This window comes from Rhinatrema bivittatum, chromosome 17, assembly GCF_901001135.1.
Source record: "Rhinatrema bivittatum chromosome 17, aRhiBiv1.1, whole genome shotgun sequence".
Taxonomy (NCBI): Eukaryota; Metazoa; Chordata; class Amphibia; order Gymnophiona; family Rhinatrematidae; genus Rhinatrema; species Rhinatrema bivittatum.
This window is the reverse complement of record NC_042631.1, coordinates 58,470,960-58,484,403: the sequence shown is the minus strand read 5'-3', so window position 1 is coordinate 58,484,403 and position 13,444 is coordinate 58,470,960. Positions and strand designations below refer to the sequence as shown.

Genomic DNA, 13,444 nt, shown 5'->3' with positions numbered 1-13,444 from the left:
TCCCTCTAAGCCTCCCCATACTATGGGGCTTGGCAGTTGAGAAGCACTGCTGTAGTGAGTGCATGTGGACTTCAGCCCTCATTTTCAAACTGCACTTAAGTGCACAAGTCCACTTAAAAAAATGATCAGGTATGTGCACACACATTTATGCTTGCTTGGGAGTTGGTATAAATGTGCACACATGCATTTATGCACATACTTTTGAAATCATTTCCATATTCCAACTCTTCCCCTGGGAATGCCTCTGTTAAATATGCTTAAAAGTACATGCAAAATTGCTTCCATGTATACATAGAAACATAGAAACATAGAAATGACGGCAGAAGAAGACCGAATGGCCCATCCAGTCTGCCCAGCAAGCCTCACACATTTTTTCTCTCATTCTTATCTGTTACTCTTAGCTCCTTGTTCTATTCCCCTTCCACCCCCACCATTAATGTAGAGAGCAGTGATGGAGCTGCATGCAAGTGAAATATCTAGCTTGATTAGTTAGGGGTAGTAGGGGCAGTAACCGCCGCGATAAGCAAGCTACACCCATGCTTATTTGTTTTACCTAGACTATGTTGTACAGCTCTTGTTGGTTTTTTTTTTCTTCTCCCCTGCTGTAGAAGCAGAGAGCCATGCTGGATATGCATTGAAAGTGAAGTATCAGGCGCATTTGGTTGGGGTAGTAACCGCCGTAAGCCAGCTACTCCTCGCTTTGTGATTGCGAATCCTTTTTTTTCTTCACCCCTGTCGTTGAAGCTATGCAGGATATGCGTGAAGCATCAGTTTTTTGTTTTTGTTTTTTTTTTTTTTCCCCTGCCGTTGAAGCAGAGAGCTATGCTGGAAATGCGTGATGTATCAGTCTTTCTCCCATGCCGATGCAGCAGAGAACCATGCTGGATATGCATGGAAAGTGAAGTATCAGGCACATTTGGTTTGGGGTAGTAACTGCCGTAACAAGCCAGCTACTCCCCGCGTTTTGAGTGCGAACCCTTTATACAAACCCTTTATACAAAACCCTTTATACGAACCCTTTATACAAACGTACATGTGGAAGCAATTTTCCATACAACTCATTCAATTTTGCATACATACTCAAACAACTTGGTTAATTTTCAAAAAGTCCTTATTAAGTGAGTAAATGGTTTTGAAAATTATCCTGAATGAAAATACATGAAATATATATTGCAAATTGGAAAACCAATGTATGTAAATCTGCCTGATATATATTCATTGTGAGTATCCTGAAAAACAAATCTCCTTACATGTGCCTCCAGCACGAAGTTGAGAATTTCTCTTCTGTGGTATTGCAACAGGAAAGGAAATTAGGCAGGCTAGAAAGATTTTACAGTCTTTATCTATCATTATATTCTGTGTATACCTTCAGAGACAGAAAAAGAATAACTGAGATAGAAAAGACAGAAACACAGGGACATAGAGCTAGTGTTAAGGATTCTTACTTCCTTCAGAAAGGGTGAGTCAACTCCCAGGTACTTAGACACCACGTAGAGGCAGAATAGGTGGCGGTCAATGCCTACACCACTCATGGCCAAGCGATACATGTGCTGATGCTTATTTGCTGCCACCTTGAACAGCTTCAGTCTCTGCTCATTCTAGAAGGGGAGAGAGAGAGAGATGTAATTATGGACTCCACATACAGTGCCAAATAGCAACTCATCAGTCATCTAGTCAAGGTACAATGTCAACCAATGCTCACACACCTGCTGCTGAGATGGCTAGCTATGTTATGGCATAATAAAGGGTACACTCTCTATACAATCTCCTGGAAAAGAAGCCATCAACTTTTATTTTTCTTGCATGTTAGATACTGCCCCCAAGCTCCTGAGATTCTGCAGCCAAGGGAGAAACTGCAAAATTAGCCTGTTGCCACATAATTGACAACCTGCAGTGCAATCAACAAACATGAAGCTCCCCCATGCTCATTCAATCATTCCTGTAGGGCTGATTTAACAGCTGCCTCAGCCTCCTGCAAATAATCTCTGCTTCATGTTCCAGTCCCTTCTCCCCCAAGCAGCTTGAAGGGAATGAGCTTGAGAGAGTGAGACTCAGGCTGAAGCAGACAATATTAAAGCCACTCCTCTCTAATCCAGTCCCTTCTTTACTGTTGTTCCTTCAGGTGAGTTTGGAGTGGCCATAGCAAGCGGTCAGACAGGTCAGTGCAATAAGGTGTGCTCAGAGTTCCACACAGTTTAACCTGCTCTTCAAAACTCATTTTCTGCACATAACACTAACAGCCACTGCAGCAAGGATTTTTACGTGCTTATCTGTAACAGGTGTTCTCCGAAGACAGCAGGGTATTAGTCCTCACACATGGGTAACATCATCAGATTTATTTATTTATTTTATGTAACGCTTTTCTATCCCGAAGTTCGTATGGAACATCACTTTGGTTTACATAAAACGGATAGAGAGGAGGAAATGGAAAAGGAAGGGAAGAAGAAAAGTTACATAATGTTGAGATTACTTACCTGATAATCTCCTTTTCCTTAGTGTATGCAGATGGACTCAGAACAAGTGGGTATAGTGTACTCGTGCTAGCAGTTGGAGACGGATCTGACGTCAGCACGGGTACATATACCCCCACAGGAAGTGAAGCAACTCAGTAATCTTCCTTGCAAAAGCCGTTATGGATATATGTGTACTGACCGATCAATGAATTAGTGAAACAGGATTCCCCTGACCGATTGATAGGAGCTGGAGACTGCCAGCGTTCCCAACCGGAAGGAGTCGACACCTGGTAGAGTGGACACTCTCGTGTAAGAAATGACATGCCTTACCTTGCCCATGTATACTGGCAGCCGGGCGGGATGGTGAGTCCATCTGCATACACTAAGGAAAAGGAGATTATTTATTTATTTATTTTTAATTTTTATATACCGATGTTCCTGTAAAGAATACATATCACACCGGTTTACAAGGAACTGAACAGTCGCCTCCAGGGCGGAAATACATTAAAACAGTCGCTTCAAGGCAGAATACATTAAACACAAGTATACAGGAAAACTATTAAAGAGAACTTTCATAAACTCAATTAAATGTAACTGGGAACCATAAATCAGGAACATATGTACATAGGTAGATTATCAGGTAAGTAATCTCAACATTTCCTAGCGTGTAGCAGATGGACTCAGAACAAGTGGGATGTACAAAAGCTACTCCCGAACTGGGTGGGAGGCTGCCTGAGGACCACATAGGACTGCCCTCGCAAATGCTGTGTCCTCCCTGGCCTGGACATCCAGACGGTAAAATCTGGAGAAGGTATGGTGGGAGGACCACGTCGCCGCCTTACATATCTCCGCGGGCGACAGCATCCTAGATTCTGCCCAAGATGCTGCTTGCGCTCTGGTAGAATGAGCCTTGACCTGTAGAGGCGGTGGTTTTCCTGCCTCTACATAGGCCGCCTTGATAACTTCTTTGATCCAGCGGGCGATGGTGGGCCGAGAGGCCGCTTCCCCTTGTTTCTTCCCCCTGTGAAGGATGAACAGATGGTCCGTCTTTCGTACTGCTTCTGTCATTTCCAGGTATCTGGGCAGCAATCTGCCGATGTCGAGATGGCGTAGCAAACGCCCTTCTTCCGACTTCTTCAAACCCGCCGTGGTTGGCAGGGATATGGTTTGGTTGAGGTGAAATTGTGAGACTACTTTAGGTAAGAAGGAGGGAACCGTGCCAAGATGGATAGCCTCTGGAGTGAGCCTGAGAAAGGGATCACGGCAGGACAGCGCTTGTAGCTCTGAAATGCGGCGTGCTGAACACACTGCCAGCAAGAACACCATCTTCAAAGTTAGCGAACGGAGAGACAGGTCCTGAAGGTGGATCCCACGAGGAAATCCAAAACTATGTTGAGGTTCCACAGGGGCACTGGCCACTTCAGAGGCGGACGAATGTGCTTGACTCCTTTCAGGAAGCGGGAAACATCTGGGTGTGTGGCAATGGTCTTGCCATCCCTCCTGGGACCGTAGCAAGACAGCGCAGCCACCTGAACCTTGATGGAGCTTAGGGAGAGACCCTTCTGAAGCCCATCCTGCAGGAAATCCAGAACAATAGGGATTGTGGTCGCATGTGGATTGGTGCCATGAGTGTCGCACCAGGCTTCAAATACTCTCCAGATCCTTATGTAGGTGAGGGATGTGGAAAACTTGCGCGCTCGAAGGAGTGTATCTATCACCGGCTCCGAGTAACCTCTTTTCTTCAGTCTAGCCCTCTCAATGGCGAGACCGTAAGAGAGAATTGAGCCGGATCCTCGTGGAGGATGGGACCTTGACGTAGCAGGTCCCTGAGAGGAGGCAGGGGAAGGGGCTCCCCTGTCAGTAGTCTTCTCATGTCCGCATACCAAGGTCTTCTTGGCCAGTCTGGTGCCACTAGAAGAACTAGGCCCCTGTGCCTCTGAATCTTGTGTATAAGGGCGCCCAGCAGGGGCCACGGTGGAAAGGCGTACAGTAGGGTCCCTGGAGGCCATGGTTGAACCAGGGCGTCGATCCCGTGAGAGAACGGATCTCACTTGCGGCTGAAGTATCTGGGTACTTGAGCATTGGACCTGTCTGCTAGTAGGTCCATGTCCGGAGTCCCCCACTGATCCACAATCATCTGGAAGGCTGTGGGGGACAGCTGCCATTCTCCCGGATTTAGGCTTTCCCTGCTGAGGAAGTCTGCCGCGGTGTTGTCCCTTCCGGCAATGTGGACGGCGGAAATGTCCTGGAGATTCGCCTCTGCCCAAGCCATCAGCGGGGCTATCTCTAGGGACACCTGTTGGCTTCTGGTTCCGCCCTGTCGGTTGATGTATGCCACCATGGTGGCATTGTCGGACATCACTCTGACTGCTCTGTTCCGCAGTCTGTGAGCAAATTGCAGGCAGGCTAACCGGACTGCCCGTGCCTCTAGATGGTTGATGTTCCACCCCGACTCTTCTCTGTTCCACCGCCCCTGGGCGGTGAGCTCTTCGCAGTGTGCTCCCCATCCGCTCAGGCTGGCATCTGTGGTGAGCAGAGTCCACGTGGGGGAGGACATCTTCGACCCCCTGCTCGTGTGGTCGGACTGCAACCACCACCGTAGCTGGGTCCGCACTCTGGCAGGTAGAGGTAGATGCACGGAGTAATTCCGGAAGCGTGCGCTCCATCGAGAGAGGAGGGAGCGTTGTAGTGGTCTCATATGGGCCCGCGCCCAGGGTACCACTTCCAGAGTGGATGCCATGAGACCGACAACCTGCAGATAATCCCAAGCTATGGGCCGGCTGGCTCCCATCAAGGACCGTAGACGCGTCTGGAGTTTTAACCTTCTCTTGGTGGTTAGGCTGACTTTGTCTGCCTGGGTGTCGAACTGGACTCCCAGGTATTCCAGTGATTGGGAAGGCTGTAGGCAACTCTTGTTTAGGTTGACTACCCATCCCAGGCTTTCCAGAAGGGAGATCACTCTGTTGGTTGCCCGATGGCTCTCCTCTCATGATCAGCCAATCGTCTAGGTATGGATGGACAAGGATTCCTTCCCGTCAGAGCGCCTCTGCTACCACTACGATCACCTTGGTGAAGGTTCGCTGTGCCGTGGCTAACCCGAAGGGCAAAGCCCGGAATTGGAAGTGTCGTCCTAGAACCTAGAAGCGTAGGTAGCGCTGATGATCCCGATGGATCGGGATATGCAGGTAGGCTTCCGACAAGTCTAAGGCCGTGAGGAATTCCCCTGGCTGTACTGCGGTCTTGACTGAGCGCAGAGTTCCCATGCGAAACCTCGGGACCTTTAAGTATCGGTTGACTGACTTGAGGTCCAATACGGGTCGGAAAGTCTTGGGTACCATGAAATAAATGGAATAGTGCCCAGAATCCATTTCCCATGCAGGTACTGGGATTATGGCTTTCAAGGACATGAGCCTCGCCAGGGTAGCTTCCAATGCTGGCTTCTTGTGGATTGGACACGGAGATTCCACAAACCTGTCCGGGGGATGTGATGAAAGTCCAGATAATACCCCTCTCGGATGATGGCGAGGACCCACTGGTCCGACGTAATCTCGACCCATCTGGGGTAGAAGAGGGTTAACCTGCCCCCTATGGCTTCGTCCCCCGGATGGATCGGCTGATTCTCATTGTGAGGTGCGGCCGGGACCTGAACCCGAGCCGGCTCCCCTCTTGTGCTGCTTGGTCCGAAAGGACTGGTTCCTGGCCTGAGGACGAGGTGCCTGGTAGCGACTCCTATAGGGAATGAAGCGTTGGGAGCTTCTACCTCTGGAGGGCCTCGGAAAGATGCGCTGGTTCTTCTTGGACCTATCTTCCGGCAGTCGAGGTACTGGAGGGGCGCCCCATGTGCTGGCCAGTTTATCTAGGTCGCTGCCGAACAGGAGAGACCCCTTGAACGACATTCTAGTGAAACGTGTCTTAGAAGGAGCATCGGCTGACCAATTCCGTATCCAGAGCTGCCTCCTGGCTGCTACTGAGGATGAGACCCCCTTGGCTGTCGTACGGACTAGGTCGGAGGCGGCATCCGTAAGGAACGAGAGGGCTGACTCCATGTCCGCTGCCGGAGCATTGTTCCTGACCTGTGACAAACAGGAACGCGTCACCACTGTGCAGCAGGTTGCAATTTGCAGAGACCGAGCTGCCACCTCAAAGGTTTGTTTCAGGATGGCGTCCAGGCGTCGGTCATGAGCCTCCTTGAGGGCCGCCCCCCTCCACTGGAATGGTAGTGCGCTTGACCACAGCGCTAACCAAGGCGTCCACCTGAGGGCACGCCAGCATATCCTTGATTGCCGGGTCCAGGGGGTACATGCCAGACAGGGCCCGACCCCCTTTGAATGAGGCCTCCAGCGCATTCCACTCCAAATCGATCAGCTGTTGTGCCGCTTGCAGGAAGGGGAAATGGCGGGCCGGACGAAGACCCTCCAGGAGGGGGTTCTGAGTGGATGCCTCCATGGTACTGGGGCCTGGAATAGCCAACTCAGTCAGGCACTGAGAAACCAGGTCGGAGAGATCTTCCTTGGGAAAGAACCGCCTCATAGTTCGATATGGCTCTATCCCCGAGGGAAGTTCCCCCTCCTCGGGGAGTCCGGACTCGTCCTCCGAGACATCAGGATCCATATGAGCCGGACTGGCCGGAGGCGGGTGCCCGCGGTAAGGACGAGAGGGTCCGGGGCAGGGTCAGCCGGGGCAGCAGGGCCTGGACGGGAAGCCGACTGCATCTGTACAAAGGCGTGGATCCCCTTAAATAAGTCCATCCAGGAAATGGAAGCGGTCTCTAGCCGTCGGGGTACCAGGTCCCCCGGGATTCCTGGCTGTTCGAGACGGCCCGCTAGATCCGGGGTGGCCCCTGGGGAACTGTCGGTAAACCTCGGTTGAGACTGGTCCTGGCCCGAGACTCCTCACATTGGGCACAAAGGGAGTCTGGCTCCTCGCTCTGCATGGCTCTAAGCTGGCACGCTGAGCACAGGCCAAGAGCTTTCAAGCCGGAATCAGGAGGTGCCGCCTCTGGAGACGCCGGGGCGTTTAAGTGTTCCATCGCGTCTTGCGAATGCAAGGCGCCAGCCCTTATGCAATATGCTGCCAAGAATATGCGCTCAATAATAATATGCGCTCAAGAAGAATATGCGCACAATAATATGCGTTCAGCAATATGCGCTCAATACTATGCTGTCAGCAATATGCGCTCAATAATATACAATATGCGCTCAATAATATGCATTCAGCAATATGCGCTCAATAATATACAATATGCGCTCAATAATATGCGTTCAATAATATACAATAGGCGCTCGATAATATGCGTTCAGCAATATGCGCTCAATAATATACAATATGCGCTCAATAATATGCGCTCAACAATATACAATATGCGCTCGATAATATGCATTCAGCAATATGCGCTCAATATACAATATGTGCTCAATAATATGCGTTCAGCAATATGCGCTCAATAATATACAATATGCGCTCAATAATATGCTCAATAACATACGCCTAGCAATCTACTGCGTTGTGCGCCTATCCGTGGGCGCTCAATACCTGAACAAGGCAGACAAAATGGCAACCTCCACGGCATGCCGCATGCAGGCAACGCCGCCGATCCTTGTACCTCGGAGACCAAAAAGTAAGAGATGTACGCCTTACCTGATCTTCGGCGCTTCCCGGCTGTAACCCGGGCGGTCTCCGGCTGCAGGGGGAGAGGGGAAATATCTTCACCGCCGCGCTCGAGGAAGTGCACCCGCTGCCTCTAAGCCACCGAACTCGTCTCACTCGGGGCTAAGTCCTCACCGGGTCCGAGGCGCCTCTCAGCCACGCCCGAGCCTTTCTCGCTTGGGGGCTAGATCCCTGCCGCGGTCCGGCCACCGGACCGAGGCGTAGACCTCCGAGGGATCACGGAAATCACCTTGGGAAACTCAACTGGGGGAGGGACCCGAGGGTATCACCGTAGGAGTGCGGGGCTTGTCGTCTGGTATCTTCTTAGAAATTTAGAAAGTAGAAAGCAGAAAGTAGTATTGGAAAACACGCTCAGCGAGCATGCAGGTGCTCCAAACTGCTTTGGAGACGGAAATTACTGAGTTGCTTCACTTCCTGTGGGGGTATATGTACCCGTGCTGACGTCAGATCCGTCTCCAACTGCTAGCACGAGCACACTATACCAACTTGTTCTGAGTCCATCTGCTACACGCTAGGAAATAACAAATAACTGTTTCAACTTAATAATTAACGAGTAGAGTTTAAAGGATAGAGGGGGACAGGATAGGCAAAGGGGAGGTGAAGTAATAGAGAAGCAGGTAAGATGGATTAGGGGTAATAGAGAGAACTCGTAGGAGGAATATATACAGAGGAGAGTATGTACACTGGTGAAGGGATGTATGTTGGTACGGGGGGGGGGGGGGGGGGGTTGAGAGGAGTTACGTGAAGGCCTGCTTAAAGAGCCAGGTCTTTAATTTCTTTTTTGAAGGTCTGGGTGCAGGGTTCGAGACGAATATCGGGGGGCAGATGGAGCCCGATGCAGAAAACTTATGTCAAAGTTTCATGCCCAGCATGTCCTATACCATGCATCCACATGGGGGTCCCTCTTCAGTCTTGTAACATAGAATTATGATTAAAATAAAATAAAATAAATTAATAGGAGAAACCCAACTCCGCAGGGTTGCAGGAGGGCTTTGTGAGGACTAACATCCTGGTGTCTTCGGAAAACATCTGTTACAGGTAAAAAACTCTGCTTTCTCCAAGGACAAGCAGGATAGTAGTCCTCACACATGGGTGAATTCCTAGCTTCAGGCTGCTCCCCAATAAAAAAAAAAAAAAAAGGAACCGACAAAACAGCAACCAGGTGCCAACAGGCACAACACCACCGGTGCTGTTGGTAACAGAGAGGGAGACAGCCTGAAACCAAACAAAGGGCCCTAGATTGGAAGAGTTGGGTTCTACACTTCAAACAGGTTCTGGAGAATAGATTGGCCGAACCTACTGTCATGTTGGCCATCCCTATCCAGACAGTAATGTGATGTGAATGTGTGGAGAGAACTCCTTGCCGCAGCCTTGTAGATCTCCTCCACAAGAACTTCTCTGATGGAAAGAGCCTTGACATGACCCTCAAGTTGCAGTCCCACCTGGGCATAACAGAAGGAGATGCAATCTGATAGCCAATTGGATATTGTCTGTTTGGCAACGGCAACGCCCAACCTATTCTTATCAAAAGAAACAAAAAGTTGGGTGGACCTTCTATGGGCTTTTGTCCGCTCCAGATAGAAGCCTAAGGCTCGCTTGCAGTCCAAACTGTGCAGTGCTCGTTTGCCTTGGTGCAAATGGGGCCTGGGAAAGAATATTGGCGGGGCAACTAATCTCCATAGCATGATATCTACTCTGAAAGTAGGCAAAAAAAGTGCCTACTTACAGAGATGTCCTGGAGTCACTGAAAAAAGAAAAAATGTGCTCTTCAGGATCCACTAGGTGCCCCAGACAAAACAGGCCCTTTTCTCACCAGGCATGAAATACTGAGGGTTCAGATCCGCACGGAATGCGGGTCTGAACCCTCAGTAAGCGGTAAGAAAGGATAGTATTGGATCCCCAGATGTGGGCCCTCCACCACTGCCACACCCTCTGCAAGGCTCCAAGCCAAAAAGTATTAAGTTTAAAACCTCAGAATGCTGACCTGGGAAGGTGAAGTAGATAAATCCCCAATAAAGACTAGTCCACTCCCTCATCAGCCTCTCTGCATCATACTTACATGAGACCCATTCTTGGATATACCGAAAAAGACAAGCAATATTATATAGGTGTAAATCAGGTACAGCTAAGCCCTCTCGCTGTTTAACTTGCATAAGAACATCCAAACTAAGCCTGGGGTGCCTCTCTTGCCATTAAAAGGTGGAGATGATTGACCAAAAATGCATGACATCAGACTTTTTGAGCCATATGTGAAGCATTTGGAGGGGATAAAGCACTTTGGGGAGAGCAATCATTTTCACCACTGCACATCTCCCCATTAATGATAATGGGAGAGATTTCCAGTGCTCAAGTAAAGCCCGAACATTCCTCAAGACTGTGCTTAGGTTTGCCAAATAGATGCCATGGGCAGTGCATGTGATGCAAATTCCCAAGTATTTCATACCCCCCACTCTCCACTTGAGGTAAGGCACCTCGCCACTGAGCATGTAGGTCCAGAGCAGGTGGGAAGGCCACAGATTTATCATAGCTGATTTCCAAACCCAAAAAAGAGCCATATGTATCAATGCAGGCCATAATATCAGGCAGGCATTCTTGTGGATCAGCTATATAGAGAAGCATGTCATCAGCAAACAAGCTGAGTTTAACTACTTTCCTGCAGATTGGCAAACCCTGAAAAGAAGGCATTTAACACAGCAAAATGTCTAAAGGCTCAATCGCCAGGAACTAGAGAAGGGGAGAGAAAGGACACCCCTAGCGCGTACCTCTTTCTAACATGAAGGGAGAAGACAGTGCACAATTTACCATGATTTGTGCCCTGGGGTGACATACAAGGTCTGTATCCACCTGATAAAATGCTCCCCAAAATTAAACTGTTCCAAAACCCATGAGATGTAGGGCCATTCCACCCGAACACTTTTTCTGCATCCAACCCTATTAACACACCATTTCCTACAAAGCGCCTATTTAATGTCAATGACATAATAGCTTCTAACACATTAGAAGAGGAGTAGTGGTGAGAAATAAAACCAGGCTGATCAACAGACATTATGTTACAAATGAAGCTATTAACCTGAGCTGCCAGTACAGCCAAGAGGATTTTAACATCCTGATTCAATAAGGAAAAATCGACAAGACCCCGGGGCCATAGGATCCCTGTCTGGTTTTAAGAGGACAATAGTTGCCAAATTATCCTCAAGCCCCATGCACCTGTTTGTCAAAGCTTCCCAAAACATGTCATGTAAGGGTTCAAAAATTTGTGTTCCCAGGAATTTAAAAAATTCAGGGACCAACCCATCAGAGCCAGGGGCCTTGCCCAACTTGAGCCCCTGAACCACCCTTCTAATTTCCCCAGAGGAAATAGGTGCTTCCAATTTAACTTTGTCCTCCTCCAACAATTTTGGAAAGGTTATCTCCCGTTACATTTGCTGCCTATGGAATGGACTTTGTGACTCACTCTTGTAAAGACTTTGGAAAAAGCTATTAAAGACACGAGAACCTCTTCCATGCCAACATGATCTTTGTTATGAAATTTCAATCTAGGGATGAACATTTTTGGGCCTGAGTTTTTAGGTAGTTTAGCCAACAGCTTACCCGATTTGTTGCCCCACTGATGAAGTTTATACTTATAATAGAGCAAAGATTGGTGTGCCTTTGATGCATCAAGTTCCCTGCGGGCCTGGCTAATCCACTATCAAACAATTTATTATGGCTAACCTTTCTGCTAGTAAACGCGCAGTCCATCACAAAAAAATTCCCCAATCATCACAGATCTGCTCTATGATACAAAACCAAATTTTATTGCAATTACCGAATCTTGGTTAAAACATTCAGACACAGTACTAAAGAACCAAATAGCTCACAGGAACTATGATATTTTTTCAATCCCTAGAATAAATAAAAGAGGGGGAGGGCTAATGCTCATAATTGAAAAAAAACTCAAATGTAAACTGATACCAACTACTCCGCCGAGAAACCATGAAATCGCCCTTTTTGACACTATTAATCTACAAATTTGCCTAATATACTGCCCACCTAGCCTACTCGAACTAAACATCTCCCCTCTGATTCAATTCCTAACCACACATTTAAATACTTCAAAACCCACTATTGTACTAGGTGATTTCAACCTTCACATAGACACAAAGCCATTATCCAACACCTGCCAAACACTATTGGACTTTATGAATGCATTAGGTTTCACTCTAATAACTGACAAACCCACGCACAAAGCAGGTCACTCTCTTGACTTATCATTCATCAATCACAGTCACTTAGAACACATGAAAACAGACTACACACCCATCCCCTGGTCAGATCACTTCCTCATAAAATCCACCCTGAAATTCATTGAACCTCTAACATCACAAGAAAAAAGTAAGCCCATTAAATTTAAATATCGACCACCCTATAATTCGGAATTGCTGAGAGACAAGTTAGAAGAGAAACTAACAAAATTAGACTACTCCAACTGCCACTCAGCAACCACAACATGGATGCACACAACCAATAACCTAGCCGATGAGATAAACCCAACAAGATACATCAACATCAAAGAACCTAAACAAACAAACACCTGGCACAACGAAAAAATAAAAGAAGTCAAAAGGAACCTAAGAAAGAAAGAAAAAGAATGGAGAAAAAATAAAAACACCGATAACCTAACCAAGTATAGAAAACACCTAGCCTACTACAAACAAATAATTCTCAATGCAAAAAAACAGTTCTACGATACCAAAATAGAGACATATACTAACAACCCTAGGACCTTATTTTCAATCGTAAGAGATCTCACTAATGACAAATCTAACTCCCCACAAAACCTACCAGTAAATAAATGCAATGAAATAGCGAACTTTTTCAATGACAAGATCAAAAACCTAAAAACAAAAATTCCAGATACAATAAAACAGGAAATCAAAATGAAAAAAAGAGACGTTGAACAGTGGAAAACATTTGATATGGTATCAGAAATGGAAATTGAGTCTATGCTAAGAAAACTAAACCCTGCCCCCCACCCATGCGACTCAATACCAACCACTGAAATAAAAAAAATAGCCAATACAGTATCCCCTACATTAACAAAGATAGTGAATCTCTCGTTACAGGAAGGAATCATCCCAGATAATCTAAAAGGGGCAATCGTTAAACCAATTTTTAAAAAAGAACAGCGACCCGCTTAATCTGACCAATTACAGACCTGTATCAAACCTTCCCCTAATTGCCAAATTAATCGAAAAAACTATACAAAAGCAACTAGCGGAGCACTTAGAGAATAATAACATCTTGTATGCATCACAACATGGCTTTAGAAAACACTATAGTAC

At 47.4% G+C, this 13,444-nt stretch overlaps 1 protein-coding gene across 1 annotated transcript in view; it reads right to left on the bottom strand.

Annotated features, from left to right (window-relative positions):
- The window catches only part of CPT1A (carnitine palmitoyltransferase 1A), a 939,552-nt gene that overhangs the window by 73,925 nt on the left and 852,183 nt on the right, over positions 1-13,444 (bottom strand). The window contains 1 exon segment of the mRNA XM_029583120.1: positions 1,446-1,598. Coding sequence (XP_029438980.1) covers positions 1,446-1,598 — 153 coding nt within the window.